This window comes from Nymphalis io, chromosome 13 (assembly GCF_905147045.1).
Source record: "Nymphalis io chromosome 13, ilAglIoxx1.1, whole genome shotgun sequence".
NCBI classification, from domain to species: domain Eukaryota; kingdom Metazoa; phylum Arthropoda; class Insecta; order Lepidoptera; family Nymphalidae; genus Nymphalis; species Nymphalis io.
This window is the reverse complement of record NC_065900.1, coordinates 3,907,711-3,929,391: the sequence shown is the minus strand read 5'-3', so window position 1 is coordinate 3,929,391 and position 21,681 is coordinate 3,907,711. Positions and strand designations below refer to the sequence as shown.

The 21,681-nt window shown below is 33.0% G+C and overlaps 2 protein-coding genes across 3 annotated transcripts in view; both read left to right on the top strand.

The window, feature by feature from the left end:
* The first annotated feature begins 7,771 nt into the window (after positions 1-7,771).
* On the top strand, positions 7,772-20,088 carry LOC126772824 (anosmin-1). The gene is made up of 10 exons (XM_050493421.1): positions 7,772-7,998; positions 8,427-8,647; positions 14,795-14,981; positions 15,561-15,759; positions 17,253-17,437; positions 17,710-17,852; positions 17,986-18,124; positions 18,364-18,505; positions 18,889-18,964; positions 19,620-20,088. Exons 2-10 carry the CDS (start codon positions 8,492-8,494, stop codon positions 19,785-19,787), a joined length of 1,395 nt encoding a protein of 464 aa, XP_050349378.1. The 5' UTR covers positions 7,772-7,998; positions 8,427-8,491; the 3' UTR covers positions 19,788-20,088.
* Positions 20,089-20,684: 596 nt separating this feature from the next.
* The window catches only part of LOC126772788 (peripheral plasma membrane protein CASK), a 279,482-nt gene continuing 278,485 nt past the window's right edge, over positions 20,685-21,681 (top strand). For both annotated transcript variants that reach the window (XM_050493365.1, XM_050493364.1), the window contains exon 1: positions 20,685-21,163. In XM_050493365.1, coding sequence (XP_050349322.1) covers positions 21,105-21,163 — 59 coding nt within the window. In that variant the 5' untranslated portion in view covers positions 20,685-21,104. The remainder of the gene's footprint in view (positions 21,164-21,681) is intronic.

Genomic DNA, 21,681 nt, shown 5'->3' with positions numbered 1-21,681 from the left:
TTATGATTAAAATAATATCTTGGGACATTTTTCACAGACGGCCATTTGATCTCAAATTAAGCTTGTACAGAGCTTTTTCTATAGAAACCAGACAACTGATATACTACATATACTATTTTTCCTTGGTAAATACATACTTATATAGATAATTACATCCAGACTTAGGATTAGGACATGTTCACGCACACATTTGTGTGCGTGAACATGTCCTTTTTTTTTCGAGGAGGAAAGGCATTTACGCTTCCCGCCCGGACACGATCGGGACGGGTATGTGGGACTCACGGGGTAGAAGGCCACCGTCCTACCCACTAAAATATCCTCGTTTCCGCCTCACCGCATGGTGGCGGGGTTACGGGACCGAGTTAGCACACCACCGCGACCCCGCCTGCGGCCGTCGCTTTGGGTGAGCGACCCACCGGTTGTTTTTTATTGAGGTTTTCTCCTCTTGGCCCGGCCGGTGAAGGGAAGGCCCTCGGTCCCACCACAGGCTGGCGCCTGGATGGGGAAACGAGTTTGAGAAGGCGGTGACCGAAGTCTGTCCACCCAGCATCGACACCGAAACTGGGCGAACCCGCCTCTCCCTCCTCCTTCTACTCCTCCTCCTGTCTCCGGCAGCCCGAAAGGACTCCGGAGACCAACTCCTCCTCTCTCTCTCCGGCGGCGGCCAAAAGGACCCCGAAGTCCTCCTTCTTGCCACAAAGCCGCTCGCTGGTCCACTCTGCTCAACAGAGAAGTACCAGGAGCGGCCCGAGACACTTCCGCCGCGTCAGTCTCAGCCACGATCGACAAGCAATCCGGAAAAACATGGGATTGCTGGTCGACCCCGTTGCCCAGGGTGCACCACGTGGAGGTGACTGACATGCACCCCACACAAATATCTGTTCTGGGTAAGAATCGAACCCACAACCTTCGGCGTGAAGGGCAAGCATCCACCAACCACGCCAAACGGCTCGTCAGTTTAGTTTTCGCGTTTACTATTATAACAGTTTCACGTTTGCTGGCTTTGACAGCGACCAGATGGGAGGGCGAGTACTAATGAAATACTCCAGCCAGATGTTCGGAGACCACTTAAAAGATCAGAATATGCACGCGATCAAGGAGTATCTTGTGACGCCGATTTAGACCATGAGAACATGATGACTTTCATCGTCGTCTGTTTGGAAGAAGAAGCATAGAGCATTATAGGATATATTTTATCTGTTTGAATTTAACCTGTATTGTGTAGGTTAATGTTAAAATTAAATTGATTGCAAGCAACTCTCAGTCATGATTTTCGATAAACTAATGATAACATTTCTCTCTTCATTCACGGAAATAATCCACATCGCCATTGTGTAATATATGGGTAAATAATCCATTTTTATTAAACGATTTGGTGTATTATACGATTTCTTTTTAGGCAATTTTCGTTCAATATCGTAAATATTGGTCATAACTGGAACTATTTTACTCTACTTTACTCCTTAGTGTCATACAACCTTTTAAGAAACAGGAAAGGAATTAATTATCAAATGAAATCAAATTTAAATGAGATTGGTATCCTCGAACACATCAACTCAATTAGTTAATAGAGATATTTACGGGTATAACTTGAATATAATAACGCTTCAGTATTTTACAGTTTTAACATTCATCATTTTGTAATGCTGTTCTTTGGTTTGAAGCTTCAGTCTATGTAATTAGACTTAAGGAACATCTTAGTTCTGTTCAGAGACCAGACCGTGATAGAAGCGCCTACTGCAGATCGGAGAAGATTTTTTTTTTATAAAATAAGAAGGCGAGCGTATGGGCCATCTGAAGATAAGTGGACAACAATGCCCACAGACATTGGCATTGTAAGAAATGTTAACCATCGCTTTCATCACCAATGCGCCACCAAACTTGGGAACTAAGATGTTATGTCCCTTGTGCCTGTAATTATTTCAACAACACTCAACGAAGATCAAACAACGGCGCTTTATCCACATAAACAATCATAGTATTTTTTTCAATTAACATATTTTGTCACTTTTAAAAACAGTTTTGTGTTAAGCAATGGCAATCTGTAAGATTAAACAAAAGAATATATTTAGTAAAAAATCTTAGTTCTCATAACGTGAGCCCAGATGGTTCAGTGGTTAGAACACGTGAATCTTATCCGAAGGTCGCAGGTTCTAACCCCGGAGAGCACCACTGATTATTAATGAACTAAATTTCTGTTAATAATTATCTCGTCCTCGGCGGTGAAGAATAACGTCGCGAAGAAAACTGTCATACTCATAGACGTCTACAACATGTGCATCTACCAATCCTCGTTACAGCAGTGGTGGAGTAAGCTCCGAGCCTGCTTATAAGGACAGGAGGCCCAATCGTATAGCTATATTTACAGGACGTTAATTTTTTCATGACCGACTTGACGTTGAAAAGGGTTTGGTTTAACTTCTTAAGGTTCAACGTCTTCAAAGAGTATTGATATATAACATGGCCCATTTGTTCGTCTGCCTTCTTGTTACAAATACAAAACAAGTTGCATTTGATTTGATTGGTCTTTTGATAACATCCAAGTGTTTTATTAAATAACTAGCTGTTGCCCGCGGCTTTGCTCGCGCTTAAATATAACGAAAGGATAAGAAGCGTGAAATGTCATTATGGTTAGAAAAAAGTAAGGTAGCTTAGATTGATGATTATTCTTTTAATCATCACCAGTGAACTTACTGTTAATCCTGTAGCTTCACTTACTGTGGTTTACTTAAAATATTTTACAGTGACTTAAATGGCTTGAAGAAAGTTTTTGTTTTTATACAAATATTACGATTCTTTTGCTTAAATACCCCGGCATCTACCCACGCCTTTGGATGTAGTTAATACTGTAAATGAGCAAGCGTACCAATTTATTATTTTTTTATTCTATCAAACTCAGGTTAAACAAAACTTTTTTTTTTTTTTTTTTTTTTTTTTTTTTTTTTTTTTTTTTTTTTTTTTTTTTTCTCGCTGGAAAAACACATTTATGTGTTTCCCCCACATAAGGTGGGGGGGTATGTGGGACTCGCCGGCGCTGAAGGCGCCGGAATACCCACTAAAAACCAGCGGTACCCACTCCATCTTGTCGGGGGACGTCACGGGATCGCTTGCGCATACTACCGTGCCGTCCCGACGGTTGGCCCGCTTCTGCGGGCCTCCAAATCCTAGGGGGTACTCGGGGTACAGAGACCCTCTGGCCCCGGCGACACTCACGGCGGGAGGAGAAGATGCGCATAGCGCTGGCGTCTTCTCCCCGGTCTTCTTCGACGAAGCGGGTCAGCGGAGGCACTCTCCTCGCGCTCCCGCTCCGCGGCCTCCTTCTGCGACATGACATTTTCGCAGAAGGAGACCATCTCCATCCAGCACCTTTCGCTACCAAGCATGGCATTAATCACGCTCGGCAGCGAAAGGTCTCCGCCGATTAAAGTCGCCAGGGAAAGGCGCTGAGGCCCCCAAGCGGCACACTCCATCAGAGTGTGGCATGCCGTGTCCGTAGGCGCACCACACTCGTGGCAGGAGGGCGTTACCTCCCGCCTGACTATTCCGTGCAGGTACTTACCGAAGCACCCATGTCCAGTAAGCACCTGAGTCAGTCTGAAGGTCAGTGTGCCGCCTTTTCTCGTTACCCAGCGACTCAAGTGGGGACGGATCGCCTCCACTGTCGCCAGGCCTGCTGATGGGGACCTCAGATCCACCTCCCACCTGCGAATCAGGGCTTGCTGGGCGAGAGTCCTGATTCGCAGCACCTCCTCCAACCCTGGACGGTCGCCACGCGACCTCACTTCCGCCCGGAACCGGTACACTTCCGCGAGCACCTCCGCCTGGAGCTCCCAAGGCGGATCGCCCGCGAGAAGTGTTGCCGCCGTCCACGACACCGTACGATATCCGCGTATCACCCTCACCGCTATGATTCTCTGCGGCCTTCGCAAGAGAACCTTGTTCCGAGCGGTGAGAGCGTCCACCCAGATGGGAGCACCGTACATAGCCATGGACCGCACAATACCAGCGTATAATCGCCGGCATGGCGTTTCCGGCCCTCCTACATTTGGTAGGAGCCGGCTTAAGGCAGCAGCAGCGTTGATGAGCTTCGGGCCAAGTTGGACAAAATGCTGCCCGAAGCTCCATCTTCCGTCCAGGGTCAAGGTTAAACAAAACTACTCAACTCACTAAAAATCGATTTTTTTGAAATCGAATTAATAATCAAAGCTCCTCTTTGTAAACGGTGGTAGTCTTTGTGCCAAGCCCGTTCCCGAAGCCCTTCAGGGTAGGTACCACCCACATCAGATATTCTACAGCTAAACAGCAATACTTAATATGGTTGCGTACCGGTTTGAATTATGAATGAGTAAGCCAGTGTAACTATGGGCACAAATGACATAACATCTTCGTTCCCAAGATTGGTGGTGCATTAGCGATATAAGGAATGGTTAATATTTCTTATATCGCCAATGTCTAAGGACGGTGGCGATCATTTAACATCAGGTGGCCTATTAGCCCGTCCGGCTACCTATAACATAAATAATAATAATAAATCTTATTTACACCCAAGAACATGTACACAATTTTAGTTGTTGTTTTCAGTTTTATCTAAATCTAGGGTTTTTACATGAGCAACATAGGTGGTGAACCTCTGACTGAATAATATAATAATTATATACATACGTATTATTTACATAAAAAAGCGTTTGCGGTATTTCCTTTTGGGGCTATAATTACTTAGTTTCTTGCAGAGCTCACTCTGGAGCATGCAACATAAAAACTGTCCATGTGATAACAGTTCTCACTAATATCAGTGCCGGCCATGTTCAACGACAGGCATTGGGACTTTTGACTGATATAGGGGCACACACTTTAAGAGGGAACTATATACTTTCAAATTCGAATGATTTATTCTTATGGATATTCTTGGAAAGAAAACTACTTCCCCTCGAGAACATCCTAAAATAAATCTGTAGGAATTGAAGGACATGTTGAGGTAAAGCTTCAAGACTATGAATTAAGTGGTGCACATGGCAATAATGGAATACGTTTTCTTTATAAAAACTTCACTAACATTTAACACGACGATTTCATCGTATGTATTTATTTTTTCTCAGGAGCTTTAATATTAAATATCATTCTTTTTACATTAAAAATGATGGAATCCCCATACAAACTTTCAACCTCTATTTTACCATCTTTGGGGTTAAATAGTAAAATTCTTTTTAAAAATATTTCAAGGCACCGTTTAGTCCTAATTTTATAAAAATCGGTGAATCAAAAGATATAAAAATTTAAGTTCAGGTACTTATTTTCGTAGTTATAATATATGTTGTGACCATTAGCCCATAGGTGGCGGTGTGCTAAATATGATAATTTCTGAATCGTTTGATAGACTCAACCGATTTTGATGAAACAAAGACAAAACCTCGAAATACTTCTTACAATAATTTAGTTATATCAATTTGTTATTTTTAGCCGTTTCCGAGATTAGCCTGGACCAACAGACACAGACAAAAAAAATATTGTTTTTTTTTGGTAAAGGAGGCAGTTATTATGAAATCACAGACATACACTTCAATTTTATTTATATGTATACAATAATAATACTATAATACTAAAAGCAAATGACTCATAAGCTATTAAATGTTCGTCGTTACATTGAGATGATAAAAAGATGATTTATAAGTAATAAATCCCGAAGGAGCATTAACAGTATAATATGAATGACAGACGTAATAATTTATTGAACCGAATAATTTTATGTTTACAAACTTTTATGTTGTTCATATAAAAACGTGTTAATAAAAATTACATATAATATTTAAATTAACCATAAGACCCTTCATAACCTTCTATGTACACTAAAACTGTAACGAAAATGTCTGTACGATACATGTTTTATAAAAATCTGTGGTTATTTTTATTATTATTGATATAAAAAAGTCTAAATCAATAAATTGTTGTATTATAGCATATTACAGACTCTTCTGGAAGAGTTATAATAAGACACTACAGTTATACGTGCAGTATAGTTATATATCCATAGTTTAGCGTTTTATAACTGTTAAAAGTACAGTTATAAAACGCTAACATTATTAGTATTTTTCTCATAAAATGTGTGAAAAATAAAATATTTTCAGGGAAAGTACACTCGACACAATAGTTAAGTAGTTATGACATCTACAGGCGTTTACTGTCCCAGAAAGTGTTAAGCGATCTCTCCGCCCGAACTCAGGCAGCCTACCCAGCAGAGGAACATTAATAAATGTGCCGCTTGTAGGCTAGTAGTTAGTAATTAAAAATGATGACGATCAAAAACTTACGTAGCATAGGTAATTGAAATATTGCTTAATATAACCAACTGCAATATTCTCTTCATTTTCATTCGTCAAGCTTTTGATAACGCGTGTATAGTAAAGCTTAGGAGCTTTTGTTTTTATTTACAGAATATTCTTAAATAACAATGCCATTTAAAATACTAATTACTATTATATATATTATTGAAAGACAATCGCTTAGTTGTCGCTTAGTAGTTTACAAACAGTTTCACTATTCATGTTTTTACTTACGTTCACAAGAACAGTGGCACAATGGATACATTCTCCAATTGGGTTGATACAAATATTCCTCCATTAAATGTAATCAAGTAAGTTTTTCGTTGATCCGAGTAGAATCCATAAAAACTTATATCTTTATAAAATTAGTATGGATTATTTGATATTGCAATACCTGCAATTTACGATAGCTGGCCTTAAATTAAGCACACTGATTGGCATAATATGCAAAATAATAAAAAATAAAGATAATTATGTAATAATTGATTCTATCGATCACGTATACGTAACATTAACGTATCTAACAGTAACGTAACAGTAACGGTTATATATCACATATACGTGATATATAACCGTAAGATAAGTGTATTCGTATATTTGGCCTAAGTTTTCGATCAGCCAAGTTAAATTGCGCGTATTATATTTAGGATAATCAAAAAAGGTGTTTTCGAAATTCAAACAAACAAAGCTGCGATCATTGCTATTCTTCATCATGTCTCTGAATAAAGAAACAAAACATCGAACTTCAATAACAATTAAAGGAATTAAAACCATAATTGATTTATATAGAGGTTAAAATAGCTTGATCCAATCGAGAAATGTGACAAACGTGGGACATAAAACATTGTATAATAATTTATTAGCTTAGATTTCAGCGAACCGCAACAAAACAATCTGTCTCATTAGCCGCGTGCCTTTGAGCAGAAAAAGGAAAAAAAATACCTATATATCACAAAGACCAGGAGTAGCAACGACCGGTTGATTGCTGTAAGGCCGGATGCCCTTCAAGAGCTTAATTAGTGCTTCTGTTCTCTGGAATCGCCCTTTCGTGGGTTACGGATTGATAGGATGTTCTGATAACGGTGCCCAAACATGTATTCTTCTTTTTTTCAAGAGAACGTGAAAGATATTTAAGAAATACCGATTTAAAATTTTAAAATAAGTAATGAATATATGTTATTTACTTTAAAATAATAAACAGTAAATTTATTTTAAAGCTTAATATCTAATAAGATTAATAGGAAAAAATATATACAGTAAAAATTATAGAAAAACCTTAATTAGAGCCTTAATTAGAAAAAAAATGTATAAATGCTCACGCCTGAAATCTTTCAGACGAACAAACCGCAGAAGTTAATGAGTGCATTTGAAAACATCAAAACGCTAGTAGGAAGACGACATTCATTTTTTAATTAGGAAACCGGCTTGGTAGAAGCAACCTTCCGTCATAGCTGTACAGGAAAGCATCGGCGATGAGTATTAATGAAGTAGGGACACGAAGTTGCTTGTGATGCGTACGCGCACTCAGTCGTACCGCGTATTTCAAACGTTGTGAACGCGCTACCACCCAACGCACTCACGATAAAACGCCGGTTCAATGACTCTTTGAGATCGAAATGAGATATTGTCCGATTGATTTCGAAATATTGGCTCATCGATGAATGATTTCGGTTTTGATGAGGTGATTAACATTTTGAAAATCGTGATATTGGATTATTTAATAATAAAAGCTTTCTTGTGTTTTAAATTGGACAAGCGAAGTATCTATGTTTGTTATTATCGTTAATTAATGAATGTGTAACATTAATTTTGTATAACATAATTAATCAATCAATCATTTTGCCTGAATAAGAATTAAAAAAAAAGTGAATATTATCTACATTAAAGACAACGAAGTATGCAAATAACCAATTAAAAGATAAATATAACATCCAACATATTTTGTTTTATGCAATACAATTTTAGGATCACCTATTAAAATGATTCTTTGAAATAAAAATCCTTAATTGTTATTAAATCTAGTCAGATTATATGATGTCGGTGTTTATTAGCCATTACGCAGACTTTATTGCCTTTCATTAAGGCTAGATACGTTTTTGTTTTTTACAGATGTTACAAATAATCGCCTAGGCTAGAATAATCGAAAAAGATTTATTAAGGAAAATTAAATCAAAATGAAATCGATTATAATTTTGCTATTTGTTGCGGTGTTGTTGATGCCTGAAGCTTTAGCGAAGACGAAAAGGTTTTTAAGATTACAAACAGATCCATTGTCGAAGACGCGTTGCGATTTAATATGCATTGATGCGAGCAAGGAGACGAAATCCCAGGTAAGATTAGTAATTATTTATTATTAATAAGTCATGGGATGTTTTTAATTGTTAAGCGTTTAATAAAATGAAAGTGTATTCGTATTGCAATAACAATTAAAAATATATTATAAATAAGATCTTGAAAAGATTAAAAAAAATAGTGTAATGTAATGGATTTATAACCAATTAGTTTTTCATTCATTAAAAAAATACATTTCAATTTACAAGTTTTTTCATATATCATGAATTATTATAATGATTACTTAAAACGTTTTCTGTTTTTTGCACGTTTGGCGTATGTATTATTTGTTTAAATATTTAATACCAAATGGGGAACAATATATAAATTAGTTACAACAAAAACTCCAAAGTACTTTTTAGAATTAATATTTTTACATGGTAGCGACAATAGCAAATTAATGATTTTACAAAATAAGGTACATATGTACCTTTTTACATACTATACATGCACATAATACATTATGTATTATATAAAAAAATATTGCTTTTTTTTACTAATGGGAAAACAAAAAGCAAAGCCTTCCTGGGTCCGGGAATCCGGATTATGTATTCTTACCAACTATAATCGCTGCGATTGCCGTTCGCTGCAAAGATTTGAGGGTGCGGTGTTCCATGCGTTTTGGGGAAAAACTAGAGAGTTATGTCCGCTCAGTGAGGATTTAGAGACCCGTCTCAATCCCAATTTCCCTGGTAGTTCTTCACGCAGTGAAAGAAAGAAACTCATTTCAATTCGGACCTCCTCTGAATTGTACTTCACTCATTCGACGGAGATCGTCTCAGAGTGACCTTAATCCGCAGCATCGTTTGTTGGCATCCCGCCTGCCATTCTCCTCTGAGACGCTCCTCATGATCGCTTTGAAGTTAATTTCCTAAAAGGAAAATATAACTTATTGCATTTCTGTGTTGCTAGTTCAGAAAACGAAATTTGAGCAAATATTAATTAAAATTATTTGTAAGTGGTAAGCTTCTTATTAATTATTGCAACATATTTTTTATTCCTGTTGAATCGTAATACAGATTTTAGAACCAGCTCTATCTACCAATTGAGCTGACATAATTAAAATTCAAGTATGTATGTGTATGTATTTATAGTACAAACATGTATTTGGGACATCACTTCTGATTTAGGATACTTAAACTTTATGATATCAAATTAGAGTAATTTATGAGATGGATATGATAGATTTTATTTGCTTTAATTGGTGTTATATTTCTTACAATAAACTTCTTTAATAACATAGTGCGACGAATAATCCCCTGTCTGGCTCAGCTGTAACAACAAAAACATAGGAAGTTATTCATTGTAATCGTTCGCAAAAGAATAATATTTTATTTTTAAAGCGTTTTAGACGAAGTGAAAATTATAACATTTATTATATCATTTTTATATTTTTAATTCTTAAAATAAAATAATTTAATTAATAATATGCTACTTTTTTAATAGATCAATAATTTATATGACTAATGAGTATTGATTATTGAAAGTCGTTATATATGTAAATTCGAACATTTCGTCTATAAACTTTAAAAAATATATACCTACGTTGTTTTTTCACACGGAAAATGCTCTATATTAATTATCTTTTTAATATTTATCATCGCTAAAGTTGCTAATTTGTAAGTAAATTAGTTCCATTCTTAATTAAATCAGAGCTTTATATATTACTTATATCGAATCACAAAATTAATTGAAATATTTTTAGGGTTCTTAATTAATAAACGAATATATATAAATATATATAATAATTAATATAGATATTTAAAATGTTGCTAAAATATTGAATAACGAATAACATAACTAAAATCATATCAATTATTTTTCATGTTATTTGTAGGCGCAGTCATTCAATTTAAGTATTTATTACCAAAATGTGAGAGGCTTAAGAACGAAGGTAGAAAATTTTCATTTATCCGTATTTTTCTTATAATAGTATTCGTTTTAATTATGATATTTTTACCGACAGTTCTATAGCCTCATTGAAAAAAAAGTTTAAAAAAACTGTTTCGATAGATTAAATTATTTAGCTATTAAAAAAAACTTATAAGCTTAGGTCTTTGTTGCTGTCACAGACTAGACGCTTTTTTCGCACTTAATCAAAAACGCATGTCGTGTCTACATCAAGAGAAATGTAATCATTTAAATTTTTTGATTGTCATTTTGTTTTGTAGACCTATGAACATAAAATAAAAAAAATAAAAAAATTCACGCCGAAAAACGTATGCGTAATAATAATAAATCAAAGTCAGTTTTTCGTTAATAAATAAGTAATATACTTTCTTATTAAGTAGTAAAAAATAACAACGGTTCGAAAATGAAATTATCTCAGACCTGCGAAATATTGGCGAAAGAAACTCGTTGGTTTTTTTTAATGAAATTTGCGAGTCCGTACACAATCCATCCATACAATTTTAAGTTAATATAATGGCGTTATATTAATATTATCTTTAGTTTTTGACATTACTTTGTATAAGATACGAGTTATAATTTCGATGACACCTTAAATGTACATCAAAATATGGTTTCAATACGATGCACAAATTAATATATAACTGTATCTAGGATAAAATCAAAAATAGTCTTATAAGAGATTAAAACTAAGTGACATATTATTTTTTATATTGAGTTTTACACTTTTATCCCTCTTTGAAATCCCAAACGCCGCGTATGAGTAAAACGCAGTTATAACATAGTTAAACAAAGAATAAAAAAATTTATAAGCGTCGTATTTATAAAAACGTTTATGAGAATTACATAAAATATAACAAAAACTTTTAAAGCATTTTTGTATGGTTGTGTATACTGCTACACGATAGCATGCGAAAGCGATCCCGTGATCTCCTCGTTAAGACGGAAAGGGTACCGCTGGTTTTTTAGTGGGTATTCAGATGTTCGGGGCGCACTCGGCGCCTTGGACACCAGCTAGCCCCATATACCCATCATCATCATATTCCCATCGGGAAAAGGGGGGGGGCCCTTTTCCCGATGGGGAATCGCGTAACGGGTTTTTCAAGCGTTAAAAAAAATTGTGTATATTGCTAAAAATACATAAACCTTTAAAATTCGAAGACTATAGTCTGACTTAGCTTCCCTTTTTACAAATCCTCAAAGAGTCAGATAAGTTATATCTACGAAATCTTCACCGTCAAATCCTACTCGTGCTTGACTGCTAGTTTTTTTTTACTAATAACAGAACAGGTTCATGTCTCAAAAATTGTATTCTTTTATAATAAATTTAAATTGAATTATCTTACTCTGTCACGATATCATCGATTGGATATCGAAGTAAAAACCAATATTTGTATCAAAGAATATATGATTTGTCTTATTATTAGTGCATGTTAATTAAATTTGTATGCTACATTTTAGTGCAATTTACCTAAATTTTACCTTTTTCTTTACTTATTATATAAAATTGCGGTATACACTAACTAATTTAATTAATTAATTAAAATTAATTAGAAAGAAGAAGAAAAAATTCATAAACATCGTGACTTATGGAGGTGACTTTAGAAAAGTAATAAATTTAGTTGTTTTATTTGCATATTATGTGAATATTATATTTTAATTTTGATCACATTTAAATAATGCATTTAATTTTATTTAGAGACTAGCCAAATGCTTAGGAAACATTGTTATAGTATGTAAACATAGGTGAACCTATTTTCTTACTCATAATTCGATAGCAATCCAACACAACCCAAGCGAGTTTAGGCCCTAGGAACGACGAAATCAAATTTTCGTCAATTAACGCACTCCAGGCTGATAAAACTAATCATCATTATTTTTTATTGGTTTAAATCGAGGTTGAAATCCTGACCCTCGTGGTCTGCATTTTCAGCTACCAACCGTCCAACAACCCATACAACTATGTAAACATAATCCAGCAAAAAATTCAAAGGAATAAATTTCAATTCAACTGGTCGGTATCCTATACAATTAAAATAAGTGTACCAGCTTCCACAATCCTTTATATCAAATAACTATTTGAAATTAAGTGTATCAAATTATCGCCATTCGCTATTCTAGGGAAAAATTCTACTAATAAATTGTCCTTTCATCGCAATTGTATCGAAACGTAATCGTTGCCGTTTAGAGGTTTACTAATTCAACGATCCAGTTTTAGTTCGGTCGTAGTTGCATCGGAATAGAACCAGGAACGTATCGTACCCTCCATAAATTAGTACAATCGAACCCCAGCTACATTTCAGCTGTGTTTAATTTTTGTGAGGAAAAGAATTGGGAACGTACCGTAATCGTTATAAATTAGTAGAATTGGTCCCTTGTAGTTATTGAAGAATAAACATAACCAATGTCCATTAATAGAACCTGATATTATTATTCTCGTTAAATATGCTTTCATTTTGATTAAGAAAACAAAAAAAAAATACATATTAAAGGATCACGTCACGTACCCATATTTACCGGACCCACAAATTCACTCTTAAATTCTAATGAGACTTGTGGTTTATTGCATACTAGTCTTTATTCTCTGGGAATAAAGATCACAATAATTGAGGTAGTTTCGTAGTTGGGTCACGTAGGACTTCAAAGGAGCCATTATGTTTTTAAATGCGAGGACGCTAATTATGTTCTTTTAATGAACCTGTCTGACGCTGACTGTACCTTCTTATTCTTACGAGCTTTCTACGAAGATTGCTTTACGATGGCTAATGCTTGGTTTTAATCTCGCGTTTCTATTGCATAATGAGATTCTCATTTTATGATTAGTTATCATTACTTTGTATACGCACTATTTTTTACTAAACTAACGTACAATATATATATCACAAAATATCTATACTTGTTTGTATATTATTCGTTTTTATTGTAACATTCATCGTATTATTATGTACGCCTATTCGATTTAATTTTTCTACTAATTACTAACCGTAAAATTATTCATTTAAAAGATTTTCCTTCGTCTTTTGAATTTTATAATGCTTATTTTTTGCGTATTTTGGTCATGACGATATGTAAAAAACATACGATATGGCTTATTTAAGACGTCTTGTTTTTCATTTATTTTGTATGATTATGTACCTAGTTTGCTTATTTTGTATAAGTTTTTTTTGCGAAATACTTTTGTTGATATAAAGGTATAATTGTAACTAAGCTGACTGAAATACATTCGCAAACCTGTTTTTGTATAATTGTATATCCTATAACATAGTTTAATTATAATTGATACAAGGTACTTTACCGTTGATAGGGCTGTGTGCTGGCCCGCCTGGGTGGGTACCACCCACTTATCATTTGTTATACAACCGTTTAAACGCAATATTTTATATTTCTGTGTTTCGATTTAAACGAGGACTATGCCCGTTTAATTGTAGGCATAAGATACATCTTAGCTCACATGAATAGCCTTGTATTGGCGGTATAAGGTATAGTTACTATTTTTTACAGTGAAAGTGTATATGAGCTGTAGTAAACAATTTCGATTAGTCGATACGAAATGCATCGCCTGATGGGCGCCTTCCAATTATGTAGTTAATACGGTGGTATAGGAAAAAAATTGGATAGTATCCCACTATTCTTGAAAAAAGTGATAGGTAAATAACAACGAACAGATACTTAGTATTGCATTTGACTATTGATCTGTGGCTCTCAAGAGAGATCTAGTTTTTGTTTGCGTAATCGTGAGACTATTCTCACATATACTCAATAATTATGACGCGTTAGTAACTTCAACTTCCAAACACTAATATGTGGAGAATTTTGTTGGAAACATGTTTTCTTATTATACGTAACTGATTAACAAGTCTTAATGGAAATAATTTCTCAATGTTCAGTACACCTAAATGCAATATTTTTTGTGTTTGCATTCATTTGAAACGTAATTATATCAAATGGTACCAATTTCGTCAATATTTAGATAAAAAAAACATAACAAGATTTCTTTTCGTATTCTTTTTCGTAAATTACGACTAGATTAGTTTTCCATTCTCTGCTATGAACAGTATTGCTCCAATACCATTAGAGTACGTCCGCAGCTCAGCTCGCGTCCTTTTCTGTATCCATGACGACGTGTTGCAAAATTTCATGATGATCGGTTGAATAGTTAAGACGTGAAAAACAAACAACTCAAATTTGCATTTATAATATTTGGATTTAAAAATTCTGTTTATAAATCTTTTAAACAGTGTCGCTCAACATGCCGGTCCGAAGAACGAAAGCCAGGAACTTGCCCCGATGGCGACAATCCTAGATGGATGGCTGCTTGCGTGGAGGCCTGCAACCAGGACTCACAATGTGATGGTACTCAACGTTGCTGCAAACATGGCTGTAGTTCCATCTGTAGTGAACCCGTAGACCTATTGAACTTATCAGGTAATAATTATGGATAACACATCACACGTAAGCTTAAAAACAATGATTTTAATATGATATGAGAAGGACATGCAGTAAACAAACAAAAACTTAAGTGGTAACCGATAAATGTTATTAATGCCTTAACAATACAATATTTGTCATTTGCGAGTATCTAGTCCACGATAATCGATGATGAATGCACTTGGATTAACCACTAGGTCTGTGACTAGGTTATCGCGATATCATTCATAAAAAGGGTCAATTAGTCACGAGTAAATATACATTTTAAATAAAGACTTCGTTCAATTGTACAGATAACCAAGAAATATAAAATGTTTATTGAAATTAATCTTGTAGCAGAAAGTAGTTCATTGCGCAACGGAGTTTCATCAAATAAGGCTTAACAAAGAATAATGTATATAGAAGTACTGAAAGTAGATTTATTTCTATGACTAAGATAAGAAATAAATAAAGCAACTGATTGTGTTACAAAATTATTAATACTTAAAGAGATAAGATGAATTGAATATTAAAAAATAAATTAACTGAAAATTAAGTGCGTAATATAAAATAAATACTAATATTGCATGCGTTTAGGCCTGCCTGCCCTCCCAGCAATGGACGAGGTAAAGGAAAGACGTCGTGCAGTACAGATTAAGTGGTCTGATGGCGTAGGTGACGCAGCAAGAGCGGTTCCAGGTCGAGTACTGTACATTTTAGAAGAACAACATCATTTAGGACCAAAGTATGAGGAAGAAAGACTTGGAGATTGGAACCTTATACTGAGAACCAATAAGTAAGAAAATATTAATGTCTGATTTTAGAAATGAATTATTATTATTACAAATGAATGTTATACTTATCTTTAACAATAGGAACTTGTTGACAACTGTTTTTTAAGCAATGTTAATAGCTTATAAAGCTTACTTGGGTTTTTATTCATTCATAAAACATGCAAAATGCGTCATATATTTACGTCATTGTCACTCACACCTCAATTGTCCAAATATTGTCGACTATTTATCGTTTATCGAAACTTCTAATTCAGGATTTGTTCTATCTGTCAAATAAACGCACACATTTGCACAATTATAACTGATAACTTAGATTGCTTTCATAAAAAAAAATTGCAACATCATTATCAATTCAATACGTTGTCTCAGTGTATTCAAAATTATGAATGCATTGTCTGATTGATAGATTTCAAAATGTATTACTTTGTATGAAGGTCAGAAACAGCAAGGACATAAATAACACTCATAAAGCCATAACAGTGAACATGCTACTATGCCAGTTCCGGCACAGACACTTGAATCGGTAATCGAACCCGGATACCAACCTTCAAAATAGTCCGTGTTATTAACTTCTTTATTCACCTTTGTTTACAAGATTATGATCAATTATAAAAAGTTATTGAAGACTTTCGTATATATATACATATTTCGTATATTTGATATTCTTCATAACTTCACTTTAATTTTATGTTGTTTTAACTTTGATTTAAATAAGTATCTTGGAATCTACGGATTAAGATTCTATTACAACTTAGAGGGAAATTCGATGAGTATTTTCCGATGAGAATACAGTACAAATAACGGCCTCTTAAATGATTATAGTAAGTACTTCATATTAGTTTAATAGTTATAAAGTTTGATAATATTTAGGTTTCTTTGAGTCATATAACAATATATAATCCATTTGTTACATATAAACTTTACAATCACGTTGTCATTAGTTCTTCCTAATCGCTTTGCAAAAATATACCGGTACGATAATATTCGTATATTTTTTGTAAAACATTTTAGAGCATTTTTTTTTACAATTTTCAAGAGCTAAAAGAACGTGCTTCATTAAAATACAAGCGGTCATTAAATGCAATATTGCTTTCTATACACTTTTCCTTGTTGCGTGCATTAACCGGAATGATAATGCATGTTACAAAACACATCATATAGAGCCATATGCTTTAGTACCTGCTAGTTTCGTAGAAACGAATTTCGTAAACAACTTTTTGTTAATCATATATCTGAACTCATTTTGATCACAATGTCAATCAAAATGATCTTGGCTTATATTTTCAGTGGGGTTTTATATTCTTCGTTAAAGCTGCTTAAGTAGACAAAGCCCAGTCTTAATCCGATTACTATTTATCAAAGGTTATGCTTACCAGTAATAATTGTGTTGTTATTTGAAGACATTTGATTATTATAATATATCCTCATTTAAAAAAATCAACAAAATGAATTGCTTAAAATATCATCTGTATTTTGTAAATGTATTTACATCTAGGACGAAAGTATCTCTTCGAAATCTTCTGAAACCCGGTCGATGGTATCGTTTTCGTGTAGCTGCCGTTAGTTCATCTGGTACCCGAGGATATTCTGCACCAAGTTCTCCTTTTACCCCACGTAAAGGACCAAGGCCACCACCTCCACCTAAAAAACTCAAAGTTTTACCAGTGCGATCAGAAAATGGTAAGAATCATAGAAGTTATGTAATTACTTCATTAAGAATTTCTTCTCTTTAGCTCAAAAAACATTTTTATTTTCTAAAGTTATGATGTTGTTATTACATAACATTAAAGTAAAAGTAAGTAAACTTAACTTTCTAATACAACGTAACTTGAAAAGTGATCTATGTAGTTAATAGCTTTTGTTTTTCATGGTATTTTTTACCATTTTATAATGGATGGTTTTTAACTATCTAAACGAATCATAATTAGTTCCAAAACTATTAATTTCAACAGGTACAGTAACAGTACGACTGGAATGGAAAGAACCTCGTTCTGATCTACCTGTAATGCGTTATAAAGTTTTCTGGAGCAGACGTGTTCGAGGATTAGGAGGAGAATTGGATTCAGTGCTTGTGAATCATCAAACTGTTCCAAAGGTTTGCCAATAATAAGTCTTTTAATGATTTGTAAAGTAGCTATTTTGATTTGTAATCTTGCATTAAGTTTTAAATTGATTCTAGAAGGTTGCTTGATAGAGTTTAATTTAATTTTGTAATTAATATTTTTCAGGAACAAAATTATGTAGAAATTAGCGACTTACAACCCAATTCGATGTATTTCCTTCAAGTACAAACAATTAGCTTATTCGGTCTCGGAAAACTTAGAAGTGACAAAGCAGCTATTTTTTACAATACCACAAGTGCAGAAGGTATAACTCGCCTTAATACAATTTCAACATAACTGTAATATGCACATAATGTTTAGTTATTTGGTTAATTGGAATATAATTGCATGAAAAATTTATCAGGAAAACACGCAAGTTTCCTAATAAGCGCGTTTAAATATTTATAAACTTTTTACCAATATAAAACGTATATAGCAACGACTATATAACTGTAATCGTTACAATGTTTCTTTATATGTTATTTAAAAATTATTTGCTTATAGAACATCCACCGGAAGCTCTTACCAAAAGAAAAGACGAAAAGAGTATCAAAGGTGTAAAATTAAACAAATTCATATGGTTGGATCACAAAATTAAAGCGAAAATAACATGGGAACCCGGTTTCCAAGCCAAGGGACGTAGAAGGTAAAAGCAAATGAGGTGTAATAATATTTACATTATAATTTAAATTTTTATATAAAATTCTATTTTGTACTTATAAAAAAAGGTTGCATGTAAATATAAGCAGTCAGTACCAAGGATCAATAACAATAGTTATACCTACTCAAATAAATAATGGTATGCAGATGACAATCTAATGATTATTTAAATCTATATTGTATCTAAAAAACAAATAAGAAGTGTTATTAAATAAGTATAGTTTAAATCTATATTGTATCAAAAAACGTATATTAATCTTGATAGCATATAATGAGTAGGTACTAGGTTTGCCGTTCGACTTACAAGTAATTTGTAATAAAAAAAAACTAGGATCGCTAGTTTCACTAATTTAATTTTTTTTATTACAGGTATTACGTGCATTGGAAAATGATAGCATGTCAACATCCAGTTAAAGAATTGAAGGAGCTATCGGCAATTACCGAGGTTTGTTAATTAAATACGTTAATTCTATCAATTAACCAATATGAAGAAACAGTAAAAAAAATGAACTTGTACTAAAATATATTTATTACTATGTTTTTGTAATATTACAATAGCTACCAATTCATAGAAAAATTATGAAACCATTTTATTATAAGTATCTAAATAATTTATCTATCCTACTATGTTTAGCTGAAGAAAAACGACTGATACAATTACTTTGATCAATAATTTAAGTTATCTGAACTTAATATCCCTTAACATAATCATTTAATTCTTCGGTAAAATATTATTTCTTCCTTAATGTAACGCAATGCAGATCAACTGCTTTATTTAAAATAATCTAGTGCATGTAAAATACGGTTGTGATAATATGTACGTAGGTACATTTACTTATTGTTTTTGCATTTAAAGTCAGAATAAATTATACGTTAGAATAGAAGATAATAAAGTATTAGGTAAAATAATAATGAAAACATAACTAGATAAGGATTATGATCATACTTATATATCTCATTTAAATGTCATGGTCTAAGCGACTGTACACCGTATAGGTGTTATGTGTAGGGAAATATAACACAATAAGGTTAAGGTTATTTATTTAGTACAGATTAAATATATTTTTATTTATATACTGAAATATTTTCTTTATTTTCAGAAAAACTCATTTGAAATTTACGAATTAGATTATAAATGCAAGTACAGAGTCAACATTAATAGGTCCTGGAACACGAAAACTCCAGATTCGGAATTCATTTTAACCGTTCCCCAGTGCGACTATTTCAAGATGAAAGTCAGCAGCACAACGGTTACTTGCAAAACTTAATAAATATTATAAGATCACTTGAGGCTGTATGTGTGGAATGACCCAATTTTGGTCACGACAAATAATAGTAAAAAGAAAACTAATAAAAGCCGTGACCATTATTTTACTTAAATATTTTTGGGACCCTATTGCATTAATCGCCTGTAGTAAAATAAGAGATGTATATTTATTTAATTTTAGGTTAATATTCAAAATAGACTGTTATAAAAATTTAATATAGAAATAATATTAACATAAAAATGCCATTGATTTTATAAGTTTTTGTAAGTAAAAATCAAAATAAAATAAAATTGACGTGTTAATGACGTATGTACTTTGTACCTATAATATTTTTTTACTATATTTAAATTTAAGATAATTTAGAATTACACTAAAATGGTAATAAATGTTTCAAAACAATTTTTTATTTATTTACCTACCCCCGTAATGTTCACATTTGTTAAATATTATTTTAATTCTATTTTTTTAAAGCACAGTTGTACTAAAGTTTTAGTTATGTATTTGTTAAAAGGTTATCATTTAAACATACAATTTATTTATATAAGTTGGAAAATGTTTTGTTTGGTAGGTATGAATTTTAAAGCATAATAAGCTTTTGTTGTAAAAGATACACTGTACAATGCGCATGTTTAGTAAAATGATTAATGAATATCTTAATAAGAAAATTGGTTAATTAGCTTGCGTTGGTTTTTACTTTTTTGTACGGTTAATATTGTAAAAAAATATTAAATTGAGTGTAAGAAAATATAATAATAGCAATGTAGAATAGCCATAACGATGCGTACGACAAAATCTTTGTTATGATTTTTATTTCATTTTTTCATATGGTAACACAAAATTCAAATGCCAGGTTCAAACTTCAATCCATACAGTTGACGCTGGCAACCCTTGGTAAATGTCAAAAGTAAATAGAAAATAAGAGATGGGAAATTATTTTACGATGATTTAACTTTTTATTCTAATATTAATTAGTGTGCACGTAATTTTAATAATCTTTTACCGTATATCTTCAACGTCGATGTTTTTATTGTGATAAAATGTATTTACAAGTTTTGAAAAAAATGAGCGAATAAACGCAGTTTTTCACCTTTTATAATGCACAATTTGCGTCTAATCACCGTTTATTGTACTAATTTTGTAACTAATGCACCAGATAATTAAATCCAGTATAATTTAGTGTTTAATGTAAAGTTAGAACTTCAAATATTTAGATAAATTAACCCTGGGCGTAACCTTTTAACTTTCGGGGTTGAGGCGACGCGAATATGATAAAATTCGCGTTTTTCTGAAATATAGTGTATTGTGTTGGTGGTAAAAATGGCTGAAGACGAGGTCCTGTTCGATGATGTGTATGAGCTATGTGAAATTATTGGCAAGTAAGTGGTAGTTAAGGCTCCTTCTCCTATTACATTGAATCATCTTAATTTTTTTGTTTACTCTTTAAATGATGTACTTTACCTTTATTTAATAATATATTTTGATTTATAATAATTAAAAAGAGTATTTCCTATAGGAATCCATTTTAATATTTTAAATAAGATTTCAAATTCAATATAAATTTAAGCAATCAGTTCTATAACAGAAAAACGTAACGAAAACCTTTACATTTTCGTTTGTTAATTAATGAATTTATAAAAATATAGACTATACAATTTACTGACATGATATTAACATAGACAACTTATATTACATTCCAACAAGATTTAAATAAAATTTAGATATGAGACATAAATCTATTAGTAAATTTTAAATCAAATTAACACAATAGTTGTTATTTACTGTAATAAAATTATATTCATTATACATACTATTTACATTACACTATAGTACTTGAAGGGGCTAAGTCCTGGCCAAGTCAAAATGTGTATAATTAAGTAATTCTTTTTTGAAAATA

Bases quoted from the DNA above. Each gene is read 5' to 3' on its own strand.
- LOC126772824 (XM_050493421.1), top strand. From the start codon at position 8,492: ATGAAATCGATTATAATTTTGCTATTTGTTGCGGTGTTGTTGATGCCT. The intron at 15,760-17,252 runs GTAAGAAAATAT...ATTTACATCTAG, and splicing joins CTTATACTGAGAACCAATAA to GACGAAAGTATCTCTTCGAA. The intron at 18,965-19,619 runs GTTTGTTAATTA...CTTTATTTTCAG, and splicing joins AGCTATCGGCAATTACCGAG to AAAAACTCATTTGAAATTTA.